Source organism: Mobula birostris, chromosome 20, assembly GCF_030028105.1.
Source record: "Mobula birostris isolate sMobBir1 chromosome 20, sMobBir1.hap1, whole genome shotgun sequence".
Classification (NCBI taxonomy): Eukaryota; Metazoa; Chordata; class Chondrichthyes; order Myliobatiformes; family Myliobatidae; genus Mobula; species Mobula birostris.
In genome coordinates, this window is record NC_092389.1 from 4,578,814 (window position 1) to 4,603,556 (window position 24,743).

Here is a 24,743-nt window from a genome sequence, read left to right on the forward strand (position 1 = left end):
TATCAAAAGGACAGGCAAGAAGGCATAGGCAGTGGTGAGGCTCTGTTGGTAAGAGATGGAATTACATCTTTAGAAAGAGACGACACAGGATCAAAGAATGTCAAATCTTTGTGGGTGGAGTTGAGAAACTGCAAGGGTAAAAAAAACACTATTATGGGTATCATATATAGGCCTCCAAATAGTAGTCAAGAGCTGGGGTTGAGATCACAAAGGGAGTTGGAAAAAGCATGTAATAACAATGTAACAGGAGACTTCAATATGCAAGGAGATTGGGAAAATCAGGTTGGTGCCAGATGGCAAGAGAGGGAACTTGTTGAATGCCTATGAGATGGCTTTTTAGGGCAGCTTGTGCTTGAGCCTACTAGGGAAAAGGCTATCCTAGATTGGGTGTTGAGTAATAACCCAGATCTTATTAGGGAGCTTAACTTAAAGGAACCCTTAAGAGGCAGTGATCATAATATGATTGAATTCATACCGTAATTTGAGGAGAAGCACAAGTCAGACATATCAGTATCACAGTGGAATAAAGGGAATTACAGAGGCATGAGAGAGGAACTTGCCCAGGTGAATTGGAGGAGGATACTGGCAGGGAGGATGGCAGAGCAGAGATAGCTGAAGTTTCTGGGAATAGTTCACAGGGTGCAGGATAGACCAGAAGACCACAATCTGTGCGGATTAGTGATAACATATCCTCCTTGCTGACGATCAACGCTGGCGCACCTCAGGGATGTGTGCTTAGCCCACTGCTCTACTCTCTCTATACACATGACTGTGTGGCTAGGCATAGCTCAAATACCATCTATAAATTTGCTGACGATACAACCATTGTTGGTAGAATCTCAGGTGGTGACGAGAGGGTGTACAAGAGTGAGATATACCAACTAGCAGCAACACCCTGGCACTCAACGTCCGTAAGACAAAAGAGCTGATTGTGGACTTCAGGAAGGTTAAGAGGAAGGAACACATACCAATCCTCATAGAGGTTATCAAGAGTGGAGAGAGTGAGCAGTTTCAAGTTCCTGGGTGTCAAGATCTCTGAGGATCTAACCTGGTCCCAACATATTGATGCAGTTCTAATGTAGGCAAAACAGTGGCTATACTTCATGAGGAGTTTGAAGAGATTTGGCATCTCAACAATACACTCAAAAACTTCTACAGTTGTACCATGAAAAGCATTCTGACAGGCTGCATCACTGTCTGGTATGCGTGGGGGGTGGGATGCTACTGCACAGGACCGAAGGAAGTTGCAGAGGGTTGTAAATCTAGTCAGCTCCATCTTGGGCACTATCCTACAAAGTACCCAGGACATCTTCAGGGAGTGGTGTCTCAAAAAGGCAGCGTCCATTATTAAGGACCTCCAGCACCCAGGGCATGCCCTTTTCTCACTGTTACCATCAGGTAGGAGATACAGAAGTCTGAAGGCACACACTCAGCGATTCAAGAACAGCTTCTTCCCCCCTGCCATTTGATCCCTAAATGAACATTGAACCCCTGGACACTAACTCACTTTTTTTAATATACAGTGTTTCTGTTTTTTGCACTTTTTAAAATCTATTCAATATAGATTACTGAATACTGTAATTGATTTACTTGTTTATTTATTATTATTTGTTTTATTTTATTTATTATTTTTTTCTCTTCTAGATTATGTATTGCATTGAACTGCTGCTGCTAAGTTAACAAATTTCATGTCACATGCCGGTGATGATCCATCGTCGTGGCTATCTCTCAAGGTCGAGGATGATGGTCTTCGTTCCGTACAGAGCGAAGACACCTGTGTGTGTATTTGTTTAACGTGTACTCGATGTTGCACTCCAAGAAGCACACGATACTTCACAAATCAACCAACTGCCGGTGATAATAAACCTGATTCTGAGGTATGTTCCACAGAAAAAGTAGTTCTCAAATGACAGTGGTAGGCAACTGTGGCTGACGAGGGAAGTTGCAGACTACATAAAAGACAAGGAAAGGCTATATAAGGTAGCAAAAGTGAGTGGAAAGTTGGATGATTGGGAAGCTTTTGAAATCCAACGAAAGGCAACTTAAAAAGCTACAGAAGGGAAAAGTTGAAATATGAGGGCAAACTAGTCAATAAAGGAGATATCTATCCTGTGCCTTGTGAACATAGGAAAAGGCAAACTCAAAGGTCTGAAGGTGGATAAGTCACCTGGACCAGATGGACTACATCCTAGAGTCCTGAGAGAGGTTACTGAAGAGATAATGGATGCGTTGGTCATGATCTTTCAAGAATCACTTGCTGGCATGGTCCCAGAAGACTGGAAAATTGCAAATGTCACCCCACTCTTTAAGAAGGGAGGAGGACAAAAGAAAGGAAATTATACGCCAGTTTCCACTTTCAATTTACACACCATCCCTATCTGAAATGTACTGCCATCCCTTCTTTGTGGTCAGGTTTAAATCCTTGAACTTCCTCCCTGCAGTTCTGTAGAAGCACCTTCACTCAAAGAACTGCCACAGTTCATTGCTTATTACCATTCTCTAAAGGACAATTTGGGATGGATGATAACTGCTGGCCTAGTCAGCAATGCACAAGTCTTGAGAAGTGAATAATTAAAGCAAAAGGAATTGTCCTCAGATGCTGTCTCCCATGAGAGATCTGTGCCTGCATGTGGGTTTCAGGGGTGACCTTCTGCTCTGTGTCTCCCAACTCACAAAAGGAAACTCACCCCTTCAGCAAAAGATGACTCCAGCTGATTTAGCTTTACTTCCTTCTTTTGTAGTAGTGCTTGCCCCTTCTCCATTGTTAACTTCATCTCATCCAGGTGCTGAGCTTGCTAAAGCAGAGCAGAAGAAGAACAGGAGAAGCACACAAGTAAGTATTTACTTACTTTACACTGTTGAAGTATTATTTTATTTTAATTATTATTATTATTATTGTTATTTTAAGTGCAGTTTAACAATTTATGCCGACTTGCATTTTATATAATCACCTATGTATTTGCAATTGTTCAGTGTGTCCCCCAGTGGTTACAGTTCTTCGTATCATACTGGAAGCTTCTGCGGTATCTCTTATTTACAAATTTGAATGGAATATCTCTTATCTATGGGGTATAAGAAGAGCTGACCACATTGGCCCACCACGTGTTTCTGTTCTTGGTTCTTAGCTACTAGTCTCTTCCTACTTTCCTTTTCCGATTCTCTTTGATGGTGCTTAATAAACCAACTGTGAAGCAACAGGTTTTATGTCTCTTTCTTGACTTCTGAAATAACCTTGGATCAAAAACATCAGAATCCAACAACACCAATAGCAGAAAATGCACAATTGGCAATCATTCTTTCTAATCAATAAAAAATTGTGGCTAATTTTTTTCCTGAGCCCCAAGACTGTCCATGCAATTTCATATGGTATTTAGTTAGAAAGAGAATTCAAGTCCCAAACTTCGTGCCAATCTCTATCCTGCCATAACTTTTGGGAAGAGCACATACCTAGAAGAAATGAGAGCGACGCCTAGGATAAAAGCTATGAACAATGTCACTTTTCATTGGACTTTCCAATAGTGATCATTTGATAAGGTTACCAAAAATTTATCAATGGGTGTGAAATCCCAACAAGAGTAAAGCTAAAAGGAGAATAGATACAAAATGCTATCTTGTATGTTGGGAAGAACCTCACTTTACTTGGTTAAACTTGTCACAAATTTATATCGGTGTCTTAAAGATATTCTAATTTATTCAAATACTTCTCATGAAAGGCCCAGAGAATTGTGGAAATGCTAAGTGGGCAGAATTTCCTTTATCACAACATAGGACTTCTGATCTTACCTGATCCAGGTTTTTCCAGACATCCTGCAGAATTTGAGAGCTCTCTGGGTCTTGCACCTGCTCCTGTGCTTTTCTCATGTCATGCCTCCACTGCTGCTTAGCTGACTTGAGCACTGCCTGTTGCTTCTGAAGTGAGTGGGTTTGCTTCATGAGGAACTCCTTGGCTTTATTGATAGATTGGCCTTCAGCAGAGATATAGTATCGCACACTGACAAAGGTAAGTGAGTCAGTCATTTTCATTAGTGATACAGATTAGAGTTAGCTTCAAATCAGAACTGATCTCTGTCCTCTTGTTTTTGAAATCAAGACTTTGACTTTTCTTCCCCCCCACCCAATAAAAATTTCTGTCATTTTATTTATAGTTCTAAAATGGCTTGCTTATGTCTGGTCCTGATTTCCTGATTTAGTTCACCTTCCCTCTTAAAGCCTGCCTGATAAGACTTGACTTGGTTTCTCAACATGTACAACACACACAAAATGCTGGAGGAACTCAGCAGGCCAGGCGGCACCTATGGAAGAGAATAAACAGTTGACGTTTTGGGCTGAGACCCTGCTGAGTTCCTCCAGCATTTTGTGTGTGTTGCTTGGATTTCCAGCATCTGCAGATTTTCTCTTATTTTTGAAATATCCTAAAATATAGTGTATTTCACACATACTCATCCATGTTGACTTGTTTGTCCTCAGCTATGAGAATGGAGGAGGTGCTGTAATTTGGACACTGTGGAGTTAAAAATAAAAAAAATTATCGCTGTGCCTTGAAATTCTAGTAAAAGTTAATCAGCAAAGTGAATGGATGCATATAAATTAAACTCTAAATGGCTGCTTGCCTGGAACATCAAGCTTAGATTTGATAAACAATAAACAAGGAAAGAAAATTTTAACATTTTGTTCATCTGTACTGATCACCTAGAGGCAGTTTTATTTTTCAGTTGATAACGTGGCAGATTGAAGTAAATGCCTCAGAGAAATTTATTACCCATATGGACATACCTATTTTTCCAGATTATCTATGAACGTAATTAGTTAGTGTGCAACGTGGCTTCTTTCCCTCTTGTTTAACTGTACGATAATTTCACGTGATCTGTCCCAGCCATTCCAAAGAAAAATTGTTTTACAATGTAAAACTGCTCAAAGTTTAGCAAAGCCTGACTCTAATGAGGCAATATTATTCAGGCAGACCTTAAGTGAAAAATATAAAATGTTTCATTAACAAGGGAGGAAATATTTTGCTTTTGAGTTCAGGGGAAAATTGTGCCAGCTTTGCCCATTTTTAGTGGGGGCAAGGATGAAATGGGAAAGCCCGATGCAGAAATAGGCATCGAGGGCAATAATCTCCAACAAAGTTCACAAATCAGGTTTATTATCACTGACATATAATAGGCCAGAAAATCTGCTATTTTGTGGTAGCAGTACAATGTAAATACATAAACTGTACTATAAATTTTAATAAGAAACAAAATATATTAAATTAAGTAGTGCAAAAAGTGAGCAAAAATTGTGAGGTAGTTCATTGGATCAGGGGTTCCTTGTTCAGAAATCTGACGGCAGAGGGGAAGAAGCTGAAGCTGTTCCTAAAATGTTGAGTGTATATCTTCAGACTCCTGTACCTTCTCCTTTATGGTAGCAATGGGAAGAGGGCATGTCCTAGGTGATGAGAGTCCTCAATGATGGATGTCACCTTTTTGATGCATCACCTTTTGAAGATATCCTCGATGCTGGAGAGGCTAGTGCCTATGATGGAGTTGGCTTGAGTTTCCAACCCTCTGGAGCTTTATCTGATCCTCTGAAGTGGCCCCTCACACCAGATGGTGGTGCAACTAGTTAGAATGCTCTCCATGGTACATCTGTAGAAATTTGCTAGCCTTTGGTGACATACCAAATCTCCTATCCTCATTTTGAGATACACGAAAATAAAAGGTAAATGCTGAAAATTGGAAACAATAGGATTAAACACAGGAACAACAGAGTAGATCCTCAACATCTAAAAAAATCCATATATTTTTTAAATGGAGATTTGACAAAGAAAATTTCTAATGATAGATCCTATTATGAAATATTAATGGATTTTAGTGGATTTGCTATTTCTAATAGCACCTCATTTTATTATAAATAGCATCATAGCATCTGTCAAATAAAAGACACAAATACTCTGGCCTGTAAAAATGGCAAAATTCACAATGGAATATCAGACCTCTAATAAATAATGGCAGCCTGGTTTGTCATTTGATCGTCCTTTTAGCATGAGATATATGGTATATGAGTGAGGTATAAAAATAAGAGACAGGGATCTCGACGGAGGGGGAACAATTTTGGCAAAACAGTCCGGATTTGCATTCAAACTTTACTCACGTCTTTTCTGTGTGAACTCAAATCCGCAATCCGAAGTTCATCCCCCTCAGTGCCACCAGAGTCTCCATTGATTACAAGTTCTTCGTTCATGGTATTTTGCTTCATTTTGACTGTTGCCTTCAATTCACTAAAAGAGAATTTTTCATCATACAATTACACTGCGGTAGACACTCACAAATGTCTTGAGTTGTGCCCCACTTTAGAAAGACTTGTTACACTGATTGGGGCCCCATTCTTTATTCTCATTGTATATATTAAATTAAAATTGTGTTTTGATCCTTGAGCACCCGTCTCTTTCCAGCTTTGCTCAGATAACACCTGCAGAGGGGAGGGAGTGATTCTCCAGGTTGAAACCCAGTCTTTCCACTAAGAAAGTCCATACTGTCTGCAGTTTACACTCAATAATATTTACCGACTCCGCATTCCGCCTGTGGACATGTAAGACATAGTGTCTTTCTGTCTGCCTTTAATTTCTCCTTTTCCTGACTTAAACTTTGAAATTTTAACTCTATTCAGTCGGATCTTGCAAAGTGATAATTATAGTTACGGCTACCTTGAGAAGCACTAAAGGGAATCCCGATACAAGTAATGGTAAGCCTAAAAAAAACTGACGAAGCTGCAGAGGAGCCAGCCTGGGTTAATAGATGAGAGACTCAAATGAGCTCTATCGTCGCTGAACTAACTCACCTAAAAGAAAGTCTTCTCCCTTTGCAGGAAAAAATTGATTCTTTGAGCTTGGATCTTAAAGAAGTAACTCGCAATGCGGCTGATATTTCCTCTCGTCTGGAAAAGGCTCAACAACGAATTGTTGATTTGGAAGCTCGTTCCCGTCGGAACAATATTCGAATTGTTGGATTGAAGGAAAAATCAGAATCAACCGACACACTGGACTACGTCGCTAAAATGTTTCAGTCTCTATTTCCCGAGGTTTCTCCACAATTGCCTGACATTGAAATAGCTCATAGAGTTGGAACTTAGAGACAAGGCAAAAATAGACATGTTAATTGGGCGTTTTCTTTGTTTTCGAGACAAAGACTGTATTATTGAACTGGCAAGAAATCAAAAACTATTTAAATTTCAAGGCTCTGAGATTCGTTTCTTTCAAGATTTTCCGCGTGAAATTGTTCAGAGACGTTCTGAATTTGTGGCCATAATGCATATGGTTTTTCAAAAACAGATGCATCCTTTTCTTAAATATTCAGCTAAATTAAGGCTTTTCGCTAGAGACTCTGGGGTTCGTATTTTTGAGGATCCAGCCGATGCATTGCGTTTTATTAATTCTCTCCCTGATGAGTCTGAAGCCTGATGTTTAAAGGACTTTACAATTGTTTGATCATTTCGTGATATAAGAAATGATGAGATCGGAAGAATTGAGGACTATAGAAAGTCTTGGTATTAAAATGTACCTTTATCTTTGAAATAGACTGCTTTGGACAGTTTTAATTTTAGGATATTGTATGGGATCTGTTGGAAGACTGTAGAAACTTTGAATCATTTAGAATTTCTTTCTGCTTGCTACATTTATGAACTAATTGTATTTTTTTTTGCTTTGTATGTTTCTGTTAAGAACTTTCAACTTACTACTCGGGTTTTTTTCACATTTTATAGATAGATGTAATAAGTTAAAGATGGTGACTGTTTTCTCTTCTGAGCAAATATTTTAAGAATTTGTTTTGTACTTATCTAATGTTATGAAGGTTACTTTCTAACTGAAGGTCGTTTGTTAACTGTTTTTTCTAATTTAATTGTAATGGGTTGTATGTCGACTGTAATGAATTGTATACTCGGGAGAGGGAGACAGATTACCTTTTTTCACCTGTACCCTTTATTTAAGCAGGTGGAGTTCAGAATTGCTTCTTATGCATTCTTTGGGGCTTGCGTCGATAGGTATCGACTTATTTCTGGGCTTTGTAGGTTGGGTGGGTTTTTTTCTTTTTTCTATTTCTATTTTTTATTCCCATTATGGAATTCCGGACCGTACGCAAATTGTTATTATTGTTGCTTATCACTGCCATTCACGACTACCTTATCCTGACATGCGTCTAATTGTTTTCTTTAGATATAAAGTTTCATGATGTTACTTAAACAGTTAAATGTTTTAAGTTGGAATGTCCGTGGTTGGAATCATCCTATTAAGTGTAAGAAAACATTTAAAATTATTAATCGATTCCAACCTGATATAATTTTTGCACGAGAGACGCATGTCAGGTTATGTGATAAAAATCGATTTTTTAAATTTTGGAAGAATCCTCAGATTCATGCAAACTCTCAAAGTAAAATTAGGGGTGTTTCTATTTTTATTGATCCCAATATTCCCTTTAATCAGGAGGATATTATATCTGATATTAATGGTAGATTTTTGACTGTTAAAGAAACAATTTACAATGAGAAAATGGTTTTGGTTAATATATATGGACCAAATGCTGATGATCCTTCATTTTTTAAAGATATTTTCGCTGTATTACCTGATTTAAATGAATATATGTTATTAATGGGTGGAGATTTTAATACTCGCTTAAATCCCGTTAGATAAATCATCATCTAGACATCAACTCCCTAATCGCTCTGCATCACTTATTAATTTCTTTTTTATTGATTATGGTTTAATTGAAGTCTGGAGACATATGCATCCTAGTGACAGAATATTCCTTTTTTTCACATGTTCATAATAAGTATTCGAGAATCGACTATTTTATAGCCGACCCTCAACTTTTATTTAATATTCAGAAATGTGAATATGATGGAATTGTTGTCTCTGATCATGCTCCCTTAAATTTAATATTTGATTTGAAAGACGTTGTTTCTACAATACCACCTTGGCGTTTTCCAGAACATTTGTTACAAAGTTCAGTTTTTGTTGAGTTTATTGAAACTCAGATAAAAGAGTTTTTTCTCTTTAATAATACAGGAAACGTCTCAAAGTTAGTAATTTGGGATACGTTAAAAGCTTATTTACGTGGTCAGATTATTTCTTATTTAGCTAAGTTGAAGAAACAGACAAGAATGGAATTAGATAAAATTGCTAAACAATTAAAGAGTTAGATAATATCAATGCAATCTTTCCAAATGTTGATTTGTTTGAAAGAAGAGTGGAATTACAATCACAATATAATTGATTATTAACTTATCCAATTGAAGGATATTTGCTTAAATTAACAAGTCAGTTTTATATTGTTGGGAATAAAGATAATAGGCTCTTAGCTTCCCAATTCAGGGCTGCTAGAGCTAAAAGACAAATTTTAAAGATTCGTAAAGATAATGGAGATATAGTAAGTAATTATGAAGATATTAATAATATTTTTCAGGATTTTTATTCCGATCTTTATAAATCTCAGTTTCCTGCAGATCCCTCCAAAATGAAGGCTTTTTTATATAAGATTAAATTTCCTCAAATTACTGCTGAAGATCAACAGACCCTTGATGCTCCAATTGTTGAGCATGAAATTCAGAAAGCTATATGGTCAACGCAATCAGGTAAAGCTCCTGGACTCGATGGTTATTCAGTAGGATTTTTAAAAAAAATTGAAAAATTACTTTCTCCATACCTTTTGGAAATATTTCATGAATCTTTTGAGAAAGGTAATTTACCTTCTTCTTTTTATGAAGCTTCTGTTTCTTTAATCCTTAAGAAAGATAAAGACCCTACTGAATGCTTATCTTATAGACCTATTTCATTATTAAATGTGGATGCTAAAATTCTTTCTAAGATAATGGCTAACCGTTTGGAAAACATTTTATCTAAAATTATCTCTATTGATCAAACAGGTTTTATTAGAGGCCGTTACTCTTTTTCTAATGTTCGGAGATTGATGAACATTATATATTCAACATTATCCAAAACACCCCAATGTGTTATTTCTCTGGATGCAGAAAAGGCATTTGATAGAGTTGAATGGACTTATTTGTTTAATGTATTAAAGAAATTTGGCTTTGGTAATAATTTTAATAAGTGGATTCAAATGATCTATAAGAACCCTATCACTACTGTTATTACTAATAATCTTAGGTCTCCCTTTTTTTTACTTTCATGAGGTACTCGACAAGGATGTCCATTAAGTCCTTTATTATTTAATCTTGTACTGGAGCCTTTGGCTATAACAATTCATGTAGCTAAAAACATTCATGGTATTTCTATAAATGGGACCATACATAAGATCTCTCTTTATGCAGTGATCTTTTGGTTTATATTTTGAATCCTGAAGAATCTATTCCAAATCTTTTGGAATTATTAAATGATTTAGGAAAATTTTCAGGATATAAAATTAATTTAAACAAAAGTGAATTGTTCCCTTTAAATGTTCCTGTTTTTATATATAATGATATTCCATTTAGAATTGTGAATTCTTTTAAATATTTGGGTATTACCATTACAAAAAAATATAAAGATCTCTATAAAGCTAATGTAGTTCCTTTATTGGACTCCATGAAACAATTATTTTCTAGATGGAATCCTCTTACACTTTCTTTAACAGGTTGTACTCATACCGTGAAAATGATGATTTTACCTAGATTTTTATATATTTTTCAAAATATACCTATATTTCTAACTAAAATTTTTTTGATCAAATTGATTCTATTTCGTCCTTTATTTGGAATAATAAAAAACCAAGAGTTAATAAGTTTCATTTACAAAAATCCCAAAAAAATGGTAGACTTGCGCTACCTAATTTAAGATTGTATTATTGGGCTGTTAATATTCAACAACTATGTTTTTGGGTATATTGGCCCGATAAGAGCCAAAAACCAGCTTGGATTGATTTGGAATTAAAAGCTATTAAACAATTTCATTTAATTTCATTATTAGGAGCTCCATTACCTTTACAACTTGCTAAAATTCCCAATTTAAATCTCTACCTTGTTATTAAACAGTCCTTACGGATTTGGTTTCAGTTTCGCAACTCTTTTAATTTTAAACAATTTAAATTGTCTAACCCTGTATTTTGAAATTTGCTATTTAAACCCTCAAATACTGATCTTATTTTCCTTTTATGGAGAAATAAGGGGATCTGTTCTTTTGCAGATTTATTTAGTGATGGTCGATTGATGACTTTTGAAGAGTTAATTAGCAAATATTCTCTCATACACATTTGCAATATTTTCAGGTTAGACATTTTCTACAAAAATATGTTTCTACGTTTCCATATATGCAAGAATCTGATTTGTTGGATACTATTTTGAATATGAATCCTTTAGTGAGAGGTTCCATTGGTAGAATTTATAATTTATTTTTACTACAAAAACATAACCTCCCACTAAAGATTAAACAAGATTGGGAGAGAGAACTTAATATGACTTTTGTTAACAAAGATTGGTTGCAAGTTCTGAAAATGGTTAATTCTTCGATGTGTGCCAATCATTGTTTAATTCAATTTAAAATCGTTCACCGTTATTATTTAACAAAGGAGAAGCTATCCAAAATATTCCCTAATATAGACAATTATTGTGATAGGTGTAAAAATGAAGTAGCTACTTTGTCACATATGTTCTGGTCATGTCCCTCATTGAAATCTTTTTGCAAATCTTTATTTTCTACAATTTCTAAAGCTTTGAAAATTAATTTACAACCTAATACATTGACTGTTCTATTTGGAATAGTTCCGCATCATACCCAGGGTATTTCATTTTCAAACCAACATGTAATTGCATTCGTTACATTGTTGGCAAGAAGGGCTATTTTATTGAAGTTGAAAGATACCTCTGCTCCTACACTAATTCAATGGTTTTCCCAAGTAATGTTATGTCTTAGTTTGGAAAAAATTAGAAGTAGAACTTTTGATCCCCGATTCGATTTTGAGAGAAGGTGGGGCTCTTTTGCCAAATATTATCATTTAATTTGAATTAATTTAAATGCTTTCCTTCCAATTTTATGTTATATAAATGTGATTTGGCAGTTGTTTTTTATTTCTCTTTTATATATATATATATATAGATGATTGTAAGGCGTATTGCTCCGGGAGTTGGTTCCTAATATTTTTTTTGTAGTTAGTGAGGTTTTTTTTAGTTAGTTGGGGTTCTCTTTTTTCCTTCTTTTTCTTATATAAATTCTTTTTTCATTAGCATATACAAGTTTTTTTCTTCAGCTTTATTAATTATATATATACTAATTTGTTGAACTTTTGTATTTTATAGCTGTAGAAGATTATATATCAATAAAAAGATTTTTAAAATTAAAATGAAAAATAATATTTGAATGTGAAGAACTTTACAGAATAGCTTCAGAATTTTCATTTATTTTTCTTTAAAGTAAGAGTTAATGAATTATGCTGAGTCCTTACCATCACGATTCCAGAGACACTATGATTCAGTGTCATTATTTGACGAAGCAAAGACAATCTTGTCAACAATCTCTCAGCTAACAAAATCTGATAACTAGGTATTTGTCTCTTAGCTGTTGATAGAAGCTTATGGTGAAGAAAATAGCTGCTGCAGTCCTTTCAGAATAGTTACTAAACTTCAAATCAAGTGAAATCTTTGAAGACATTGCCGAGGCATGGCATCTGCAACTGTTATATATGCAGTTTTGTTCTTTTTCCTTCATCTATTGTTTATTCTGTTGATGTATTGTAAAATTCTCATATTTAATGCACTATTTTATTTTTTTATTTTGAGATACAGCGTGGAACAGGCCCTTCCAGCCCAATGAGCCGTACTGCCCAGCAACCCACCGATTTAACTCTAGCCTAATCACAGGACAATTTACTGTGACCTACAAACTGATATGTCTTTGGACTGTGGGAGGAAACCCACATGATCACAGGGAGAATATAAAAACTCCATATAAATGGCACCAGAAATAAACTTCAAACTTTGATGCACCTAGCTGTGATAGCTGTTGTGCCAACCACCACGATACTGTGGCAGCTCAGAGAATGGAAGTTCTGTGTACCCTTCCATTCACTCCTCCCATCGGAATTCCTTCAATCCACTGAGCAACAGCAAGATACCTGATTCTATTTTGGAGTTGCTGACGTTCATTTCTGAGTGCATCAACTTCCTCCTTGAGTTCCACTTGTTGGCCCTGTAGATCATACAATTGCTGGTGGGACAGACGGATTGACTCTTGCAATGAGGAATGTTCATATTTTGCTTGTTCTATTTCTTGCTTGCTTGGTTGAGAAAGAACTATTTCCTGTGAATGTATATAAAACATGTAGATGAAAACAAGCTGCTTGCTGAGAAATTTTGGTGATTATTTTCAAAGAATTAAATTGCACAGCTAATATTCAACTAGCTGACACAGTAACTATTATTATTCAAAATTCAAATGTAATAAATGTACTTTTAACTTTGAATATTCAGGTTTAATATCACCAGAATATGTCATGAAATTTGTTAACAATGCAATACATAATGGTGAAAAATAAGTCAATGACAGTAAGTATAAATATATATTAAATAGTTAAATTAAAAATAGTGCAAAAATAGAGATAATATAAAAAAAAAGCTCATGGGTTCAATGTCCATTTAGGAATTGAATGGCAGAGGGGAAGAAACAGTTCCTGAAATGCTGAGTGTGTGTCTTCAGGCTTATGTACCTCCTTTCTGACGGTAACAATGAGAAGAGGGCATGTCCTGGGTGATGGGGGTCCTTAATAATGGATGTTGCCTTTCTGAGGTACTGCTCCTTGAAAATGTCTTGGATACTACGGAGGCTAGTACCCAAGATGGAGCTGACTAATTTTACAACTTTCTGTAGCTCCTTTCGATCCTGTGCAGTAACTCCCTCCCCCCACCCCATACCAGACAGTGATAAAGCCTGTCAAAATCCTCTCCACGATACATCTGTAGAAGTTTTTGAGTGTCTTAGATAACAAACTAAATCTCCTCTAACTCCTAATGAAATAGCCATTCTCTTCCCTTCTTTGTAGCTGAATCGACATGTTAGGACCAGATTAGATCCTCAGAGATCTTAATAACCGGGAACTTGAATTTGCTCACTGTCTCCACTTCTGATCCGGCTATGAGGATTGGTATGTGTTCCCTCGTCTTACCCTTCCTGAAGACCACAATCAGCTCTTTCCTGTACACCCTCTCACCTCTATCTGAGATTCTACCAACAACGGTTGTATCGTCAGCAAATTTATAGATGTATTTGAGCTATGCCTAGCCACACAGTCATGGGCATAGAGAAAGTAGAACAATGTGCTAAGCACACACCCCTGAGCTGCACCAGTGTTGATCGTCAGCAAGGAGGAGATATTATTACAAATCCGCAGAGATTGGGTCATCCAGTTAGGAAGTCGAGAATCCAATCGCAGAGCCAACTGGCGGGAGTATTCAAGGACATTTTCAACCTCACGCTGCTACAGTCGGAAGTTCCCACTTGCTTCAAAAAGGCAACAATTATACCAGTGCCAAAGAAGAATAATGTGAGCTGCCTTAATGACTATCGCCCGGTAGCACTCACATCTACAGTGATGAAGTGCTTTGAGACGTTGGTTATGACTAGAATGAACTCCTGTCTCAGCAAGAACCTGGACACATTGCAATTTGCCTATCGCCACAATAGGTCAACAGCAGACGCAATCTCAATGGCTCTTCACACGGCTTTAGACTACCTGGACAACACAAATACCTATGTCAGGATGCTGTTTATCAACTATCGCTCAGCATTTAATACCATCATTCCCACAATCCTGATTGAGAAGCTATAGAACCTGGGCCTCTGTACCTCCCTCTGCAATTGGATCATTGACTTCCTAACTGGAAGACCATAATCTGTGCAGACTGGTGATAACATATCTTCCTCACTGACGATCAACAATGGCGCACCTCAGGGGTGTGTGCTTAGCCCACTGCTCTACTCTCTATATAAACATGACTGTGTGGCTAGGCATAGCTCAAACACCATCTATAAATTTGCTGATGATACAACCATTGTTGGTAGAATCTCAGGTGGTGACGAGAGGGTGTACAGGAATGAGATATGCCAACTAGTGGAGTGGTGCCGCAGCAACAACCTGGCACTCAACGTCAGTAAGACAAAAGAGCTGATTGTGGACTTCAGGAAGGGTGAGACGAAAGAAACACATACCAATCCTCATAGAGGGATCAGAAGTGGAGAAAGTGAGCAGCTTCAAGTTCCTGGGTGTCAAGATCTCTGAGGATCTAACCTGGTCCCAACATATCGATGTAGTTATAAAGAAGGCAAAACAGCAGCTGTACTTCATTAGGAGTTTGAAGAGATTTGGTATGTCAACAAATACACTCAAAAACTTCTATAGATGTACCGTGGAGAACATTCTGACAGGCTGCAAAGTATGCAGGGCATCTTCAAGGAGCGGTGTCTCAGAAAGGCAGCGTCCATTATTAAGGACCTCCAGCACCCAGGGCATGCCCTTTTCTCACTGTTGCCATCAGGTAGGAGGTACAGAAGCCTGAAGGCACATACTCAGTGATTCAGGAACAGCTTCTTCCCCTCTGTCATCCAATTCCTAAATGGACAATGAACCATTGGATACTATCTCACTTTTTAAATATATATTATTTGTTTTTTTGCACGATTTTCAATCTTTTCAATATACGTATACTGTAATTTATTTATCTATTTATTTATTTTTTCTTTCTTCTATATTATGTATTGCATTGAACTGCTGCTGCTAAGTTAACAAGTTTCACAACACATGCCGGTGATAATAAACCTGATTCTGATTCTGAGGGAGGTACAGAGGCCCAGAATCTGTAGCTTATCGTTCAGACTGTGGGAATGATGGTGTTAAAATGCTGAGCTATAGTCAATGAACAGCATCTTGACATAGGTGTTTGTATTATTCAGGTGACCTAGAGCCGTGTGAAGAGCCATTGAGATTGCATCTGCCGCAGACCTATTGTGACAATAGGTAAATTGCTGTGGGTCCAGATTAATTTTACATCTTGCCTGATTTTTTTTATGATAAGTAGGACAAATTTTTGGGAAGATGGAGAGGGAGCAGGTTGCAGCTGGCAGTTTCACAAAAACAGAAGTCAAGTTGAAATTATCAACTATATCCCATTAAAAACCTTATAATGAAAGTTGCTACATTCCCAACGGCCAGCTGGAACGAGAATCTGACAGCAGGAGGGCAACAATTCTTGGACTCGTCATGATCACCTAAAATGAATGGGGAATGGTGAAGTTTGTGTGTGTTGCAGTGAGTAGGATGCCACATGATTGAGAGGAAGTGAACAGTGGAAGATAGGTTTGGATATGGGTGGAATACGCTTCTCACCAATGCACAAGTGTTTGTCTGCTAGCTCTAACATAGAATATTACAGCACAACATACACCCTTTGGCCCATGATGTTATGCCTACCTTTTAACATGTTCTGATTAATTTAACTATTCTCTTTGCCATAACCCTCTTTTTTTTTTATCATCCATGTGCCTATCTAAGGGTTTCTTAAATGTCCCTAATGTGCCCGTCTCTACTACCACCCCTGGCAGCATAATCCATGCACCCACCACTCTCTGTAAAGAAAAGCGCATCTCTGACTCTCCCATGTCCCACCTTTCTTTGGCTGCTAGGTTCCTAAGCCCTGGCACTAGAAATAGGTTCAATCATCGCATGGAGGTCAGTTATTTTCCTTTGGCAACCACACCTATCAACGCCTTGATCATCTCCTCCCTGACTTCCTCAAGAGACAGTGAAAAGGAAAATGACAAATAGAAATAAGAAACAAGATATCATGTAAATGCATGCCAAGGCCAGTGTAAAAAGAACATTAACATTTTTGTATTTATGTGAAAAGTCCCATCCAGAACCCTAACCCTAACCCTAACCTGTTTGAGTAGTGAGATGAGCACTTACAGCCTGGTCCCTCTGCAGCTGTTCCTCCTCTGCACGGAGTTGTTGCTTCTTCAGTTTCAATGACATTTCCTGAAAAGTACAACAGAAGCAGTTTGTACCCCTAAGTCAACTACATGGATTTAGATCTCTAGAGATGATGGGTGATTGCAGTATTTTGTTTCATTCAGGGCTATGGAGTGGGTTACCATGTGTGGCTGTTGATATTGAACATGAGCAATTATTTCAGGGCATAATAAACAGGTAGTTTACCCTGGACATGGATGGCCTCTCTTCATGGTAATTGTCTTTTGTCTGTTTAACTGCATACTTGTCCAAAAACTCCCTTCTGGAAAGCCAATTAAAACAAAAGCTTCACCCCCAGATAGTTAATCTGATCAACAATTCTAGTTACCCCTACCCCTCTGTCTATTACCCCTGACACTGCACTGCAAATACTTTAAACTATCTTCTGTAATGCTGTTTACATTGTACATACATGTTGGTATTTATTTATTTATGCACAATTTATCCATCCTTTAACCTCTATCTTTATCTGCTTTTTAAATTTACATATAATTCTTTATTCCTTGAATTGTTGAATATTGTTGCTTTTTGTTGCATGTTACACCCTGACCAACACAAATTCCTAAAATATGTTAATGTATTGTGGTGAATAAAGTTGATCTGTGATCTTTATTTGAAGAACACCACAACATTCAGGAGACTGTGTGTTTACTGCTGCTTTAAGCAATAACCTCCTGACTCTTCCTGCATAAAAAAATAATTCTGTCATCTGACCAGAAAATCTTACAGATGCTGCAAGCCTGAAAGAAAGACAGAAACCATTGCAAAACTCAGACTGGGCATCAAAAGGAAATCAAAGTTAACATTATGAGTTGTGGACCCTTTATCACAGGTTGGAAAACAAGTTTCAAGTTCTACAAAGTTTGGGGGAAGGGACGAATAGAATTCAGGGTTGGGCCAGAGTTGGCAAAGTGACTGTGATGTCCATGGGGCCACCTGGTTGATAGATTAATGGGGGATATTAGAGAGAGAAAAAGCAAAGGGAAGTGTTAAATCTGTGAAATGCAGGCAAGAGATGTTGCTGAGAAATTAAACCTAAAGGGGAATGTTTGAAATGCACCAGCACATCACATAGAGAAGAGAGAGAAAAACTGAGTTAATATCACAGGTGAGTATCACTGAAGAACTGGCCAGTTCTGATTCAAGTGGAGAAAGTGAACTGGCAAAATTATTTAATTCTACATTAAGACTTCTCTGCTAAAATAAGATTTTAGATTCTTCTTCTATCTTGGCCCATAGTTTTATACACTTCAATCTCATTGCAATCTCCAGCTTATTTCAGTTTACCCAGTTCTTCCTACCAGTTAAGATACTTAATTCCTGGAAAGAATCTGGTACATTTCTAATACATTTTTTAATATAAAAGGTTGAATCCTTCCTGTGGCATGGTGTCCAGATTACAAACAGTACTCAAGCTGTATACTAACTTCAAAAAAACTATGCACCTACCAAAGGATCCCAGCATTTATACACTATGCCTTGGTTAATGGAGCATAACATCTTGTAAACGATTTTTTTTTTGCAATCCTCTCAATCGATTTAGTACCTTCAAGGATCCATGGGCTTGTATTTTAAAGCCTTATAGCACCCAGTTTTCTTAAGAGTGTTAATTTGTTTTCCCTCATCTTCTTTTATAAATGTAATGAGCTACTTTTGTATATTGCAGTTTTGCCTGTGTTTGAAAGATTTTCTTAACATTAGACCTTTATGCTGTTCTCATTTTCTTTTAGGCAGCAGGTTCTGACAATGGAATATCTCAAGCTGACACTCTCCTTTTCATCTTGTACACTTATATGACTACTTGTTTAATTATAATAGTGCCAGTTTTATATTGTCTTACAGAAACATATAACTCACACTATATGTCAACCTGTCTTCAGGCCATGCCACTCAGGGAATTTTGTTAATTTATTTTGTAACTCTGTGTGCTGGATCATAACTATATGTGCTGTGTGTGACTGTGTGTACTGGTTTTGTCCCTTGGTCTCAGAGGAAACATGCTTTGTTTTGCTGTATTACATGTGAATGGTCGAATGATAATAAACTTGAACTTGAAAACGCCTTCTTGATGTGGTGTGGTGCTAGTTTGCTCTAATGACAACTGCTCGCCTTGTTTCAGCCAAGGATCAGGACCTCACTAACTTTCTCCATTTTGATAAATGTTTCCTGAATGTGTCCTTCATATTATGCTGGTCTACTCTAGCCACTTACTTAAGTTCTGCATCCATGCTTGGTTTTGCTTCATTTTATCTCTTTTCTGCTTTTCACTTCTTTCCTTTTGTTATTTAAACACTCCTGATTTCAACACATCACTTTCTTCTTGATTCCGCATTTTCTGAAAAATTTTCCATCTCTATATTCTCCCAATAATGAGTGAAGATCATTAACCCTTTGTTTCTATTGTTGTCGAAGTGATTGGAAGTCTATGACATTTTGCTTTGATTTCACTTATAACTCAAGTCTTTTACTGTAAATAATGACTTGAGAAGCTCCTGATACATTTTTTCCAAACACACTTAAAAACATACATAAAAACACCACAACTGAAAAGGCATATTAATTGATCAGAAGAGATTGGAACACAAATAGTGATTCAACCTCAAGAGAAAAAAAAACTGATTTTCTTTTGGTATTTTTCAAAGGCTGAATTCTGAAATAGAGGGCTGTTCACAATGAAAACGGATTGGTTCTTAGACTGTGTGTTATGCAGCCTAGATGTCGCCTACCTGATTTTGCAGCAAATTGCACTTGGCATTCAGTTCTTTGCTTCTCATCTCCAGCTGCTCCTCAGACTTCTTAATTTTCAATTCCTGCAGGTGCATAGATAAGCGTGGTTCTTGTGTAAATAAGTAAATTGAAGTATGAACCTATTTTCTATTGTCTATAGACAAAGGCGAGTTCTGAAAATGTTGCAATGTTTAGCTGCAATTCGTATCATTAGGATACTGTTCAAAGTAGGGGAAAAAATATCAACTAACTCCTTATTAGGGCAATTAGATTGGTTTGTCAATTTTAAGCTCTTTTTTTTGTTTGAAGAGCGGCATGATAGGCCTGCAGTTAGTGTAACACTATTACAGTGCTAGCGACCCTGGGTTGATTTCCCGATACTGTCTGTAATGAGCTTGTATGTTCTCCTAGTGTTCTTATTTCCTCCCACGTTCCACATAGACCTATGGGTTAGTAGGTAATTCATCACAAGAGGGTAACTGGGCAGTATGGGCTCGTTGGTCTGGAAGGGCCTGTTACTGCGCTGTACCACTATATAAATAGAAAATAAAATTATATTAAATTATTTTCCATCTATAACAACAATATAATGTGTTGAACGAATAAAAATTTAATTCCAAAAGTTGTGAAAAGGTTTAAGGGAACAGAATGCAACAAAAAAAGCTTCCACTTCCTGAAGATGTATTAAAGAGCCAGAGATTTTCTTGGGTTGTGAAAAATGGTTCTATGCAATCATTAAGAAGAGTAAAGGCCTTCTGAAGTGCAGTACACAGGAGACCACAGAATCAAACAAAAACAAAGATGATAGGGGAATAATGGTGTCAACAATGGTGGCTTGCTGTTGCTCTTAATTTGTATGATCATACAACAAGGTAAAAATGTCTTCTGTTGATTAAAATTTTGGACTACTGCTTTTACTTATTTAAGCTATGGGACGTACAAGGATCTGAGGTGAGGTTTAAAAAAATGGTTTCCTACAAAGGCAACTGAATTATGGAACAGACTGGGCCCATATTTTCCAATACAGTTTTGTTTTAATTCTGCTTAAAAGTAAAAGGGTTTCTTTACACTCAGCTACATAGTAGTGTAGCAGTTAGTGTAATGCTATTACAGAGACAGCTCAAAGATCATGGTTCAATTTCCACCGCTATCTGTAAGGTGTTTGTATGTTTTCTCAGTGACCACATAGGTTTCCTCTCACACTCCAAAAGATATGCAGTTGGGGTTAGTAAGTTGTGAGCATGCTGTGATGATGATGAAACCATGGCAAGAGTTGCAGGCTGCCTAGCACAAACCTCTCTTATTTGATTTCACTGCATGTTTTGATGTACATGCAACAAATAAAGCTAATCTCTTTAATACCCTCAGTCCAAGTGTATCCATCCAAAAATTGGCAAGAATCACAAATAAGGTGATCTCATTTACACAGTTGGATACATGTGCAAAGAACAAATATGCTTTAATAAGTCCTATATTGATAGCTACCAGAGTCCATTTGTATCTTAAACATTGATTGGATAAAACCGTATGGCCAGATTTACAGGCAGATGACCCTCTTTCTTTACTACTACCTATTGCTTACAATGCTCTGTATTCCTGGTAAAGAGACGGAACTTAGCCTTGAAGGATATCGCAGTCAATGTGATTTTTGATGTTAATAAGATATTCATGTTGAAAATTAATTATCCTCCTTTTAAAAAAGTAATTAAAGTTCATCCTCTTGTGTATGCACTAAAATGTTAATGCACCTGTTTATCACAAACAACTGAGAATTGGTTTCTACCCAAGTGCTCTTGAGGTGAAATTACTGATCAACCTACTTGAAAAGTACCTGAAACAAATTCAACACATAGAATTATAGAGTACTACACCACAGAAACAGGCTTTTTGGCCCATTTAATACATGAACTGTTATTCTGCCTAGTCCCATTGACCCGTAAATGGACCATAGCCCTCCATCCCCTGCCCATCGATGTACTTATTGGTTTTTCTTCAATGTTGAAATTGAACCCACATCCACCACTTCTGCTGGCATCTCGTTCCACATTCTCACTGGCCTTCTGAGTGAAGAAGTTGCCCCTCAGGTCCCCCTTAAATATTTCACCTTTCACCCTAAACCTATGACCCCTAGTTTTAGTCTCACCTGACTTCAGTGGAAAAAGCCTGCTTGCATTTACCCCATCTATACCACTCATAATTTTGTATACCTCTATCAAATCTGCCCTCATTTTCCTGTGCTCCAGGGAATAAAGTTCTAACCTATTCAACCTTTCCTCATAACTCAGGTCCGGCAACATCATTAAAAATTTTCCCTGTACTCTTTCAATTTTATTGATATCTTTCCTGTAGGTACACTAGGTGACCAAAATTGAATACAATACTCCAAATTAGGCCTCACTATTGTCTTATTCAACTTCAGCATATCATCCCAACGCCTGTAGTCAATACTTTGAATTATGAAAGCCAAGGTGCCAAAAGCTTCCTCACGACTCTATCTACCTGTGAAGCTACTTTCCAAGGAATTATGGACCTGTATTCCCAGATGACTCTATACTATCACACTCCTCAGTGCCCTACCATTCACTGTGTAAGTCTTACACTGGCTGGTCCTCCCAAAGTACAACACCTCACACTTGTCTACATTCAATTCCATCTGCCATTTTTCAGGTCCAGATCCTGCCACAAACTCTGATGGTCTTCCTTGCTGTCTGCTACCCCCCATACTTGGTGACATCTGCAAATTTGCTGACCCAGTTCACCACATCATCAAGATTATTGATATTGATGACAAACAACAAGCAACCCAGCAACAACCCTTGAGGTATTTTGTCTAGTAATGTTGTTCATTTGGATTGTTCTTCATATGATTCCTTAAGTGGGTAGCAAAGTTAACAGGAAGTGTATTATAAGAAACTGCTTCCATACTTACTTTTCTTTCATATGATTTTTGCAACTCAGTAAGTTGACGCTCCAGCTCCCGACCAAGAACTGAAATCTCCTGCTCATGAAACTTGGTTAGACGCTCATGCTCGTCCTGCAGCTGCTTTAGCAGTTTACTTCTCTGCTGTCGCTCCTAAACAAAATGAATGAAGACACTTGATATGGCAAGCAAAGTGATGGATGGGGAAACACAGAGTAATACTGGAATAAAAAAAGTCTTAATTTATAATTTATAACTTTATGCTGAAAAATATAATGGATTTGGTAAATTTGCTAAATTGGTTTATTATTGTCGCATGTAGCAAAGTCCAGTGAAAAAACTTATCTTGATAGTGTTCATACAGATCAAGTCATTACGATAGTGCATTGAGGTGAAGAAATATCATAATGCAGAATAAGGTATTACATTTAAAGAGAAAGTGCAGTGCAGATAGACAATAAGTGCAAAGCCATAACTAGGAAGATTGTGAGGTCAAGAATCTATCTTATCACACCAGGGGACTGTTCAATAGCCTTATAACAGTGGGACAGAAGCCTGGTGGAATGTGGTTTCAGGCTTTTTGTATCTTCTGTTGATGGGAGAGGGGGGAAGACAAAATGCCCAGGGTGGATAGGCCCTTTGATTATGCTGGCTGCGAGAAGTACAGACAGAGTCCATAGAGGGGAAGCTGGCCTTTGGAATGTGTGTGTTGGTCTACAATTCTCTGTAGTTTCTTGTGGCCTCATGTGGTTGAATAACAAGCGGTGATGTATCTGGAAAATATGCTTTCCATGGTGTTGGTTGGGAATGGAAATTTCAGTGTACCTTCTATCCCCACCTACCCCATCCAATCATGATAATTGGGGGTTGAATCAAGCCCAGAAGAGCTGGAAACGCTGGGCAGACTCATTGGGTCAGTAAGGCTGGCTGGATACAGCTTTTCCTGTGCCAACTCGCACTCCCATCACTTTCTGTTCTCATGTTGTTTCTGTGATCCTTCCCCATACACCGTGCTTGTTTATTTTTTAAATTAGAAATATAGTGCAGAACAGACCCTTCCCTTTCCTGCCCAATGAGCCATGCCACCCTGCAACCCACCTATTAATCTGAGCATAATCACAGGATAATTTACAATGACCAATTAACCTACTAACTGATACGTCTTTGGACTGTGGGAGAAAACCCATGTGGTCATGGGAAGAAGACACAAACTCTTTACAGATGGCATTGGAATTGAACTTTGAATTCTGACTCTATGAGCCGTTATAGCATTGCATTAACTGCTTGCTATGCTACCATGACCCTGTTCTTGTTCATTTTCCAACTTATGAGCAGTTTCGGTTATGAACAGTTCTTAGGAACAGAAGCTTGTCGTAACCAAGGGTCTGTCTGTACACAGTAAAGAAGGACTGAAATAGGGCCACATGTTCAACAGGATTCACTTCTCTCAAATCCCAAACACTGATTAGATCCCAACTCTCAATCCAATTACTTTATTAGCAAATCCTGCACACATTAAACAGAATTAAAAAGGAACTTGACTCAAGTCCAGATGGTGGAAGTGAATGTTTTCTCACCTTTTCTTCATATTCCTCTCTAATTCTGTCCATAGTTTGTTGGTGCTCTTCTTTAAGCTGCTCCAGTTTCCTCTCATGCTCTTTCCCCACTTCATCACGTTTTTCTTTCAACAAATTACTCAGCTACAATCACCAATAATAGCATAAAGCAAATATCTAACTGTTACCAACATAGTTTTTATGAAAAGACTCGAAATGTAAAAAGATTTATGGCAACTTCTGGTTAACAACACCTTCAGCAATAAAACTACTGCACTGAGCAATAAAATCCATACAGATCCAAACAAGGGAAGAACATGCAGCAACTCACAGCACATTTGAAAGTCAGCATCAAGTATCAATCAGTAAAACAGGCATCATTCTTACGTTTGTATATGGGGACTGAACAACAGTCAAAATACCCAACCAGCACTATAAGCTTGCAGACTAGGCAGTGTTCTTTGCACCTTAGCTGCCCAATGTCTTCACTGAAATTTGAGATAACATTTTTTTATTGAAGTCACTCAATATATTTGTATTTCCTTGCCTGCCTAGGAG

General features: G+C 37.3%; 1 protein-coding gene across 7 annotated transcripts in view; it reads right to left on the reverse strand.

The window, feature by feature from the left end:
- Positions 1-24,743, reverse strand: part of LOC140212743 (centrosomal protein of 164 kDa-like) — a 309,604-nt gene that overhangs the window by 24,249 nt on the left and 260,612 nt on the right. For all 7 annotated transcript variants that reach the window (XM_072283890.1, XM_072283891.1, XM_072283893.1 and 4 more), the window contains 9 exons: positions 24,207-24,329; positions 22,639-22,782; positions 19,709-19,792; positions 16,920-16,988; positions 13,077-13,261; positions 6,133-6,259; positions 4,440-4,501; positions 3,784-3,991; positions 2,688-2,795 (listed from right to left, as the gene is read on the reverse strand). In XM_072283890.1, coding sequence (XP_072139991.1) covers positions 2,688-2,795; positions 3,784-3,991; positions 4,440-4,501; positions 6,133-6,259; positions 13,077-13,261; positions 16,920-16,988; positions 19,709-19,792; positions 22,639-22,782; positions 24,207-24,329 — 1,110 coding nt within the window. The remainder of the gene's footprint in view (positions 1-2,687; positions 2,796-3,783; positions 3,992-4,439; positions 4,502-6,132; positions 6,260-13,076; positions 13,262-16,919; positions 16,989-19,708; positions 19,793-22,638; positions 22,783-24,206; positions 24,330-24,743) is intronic.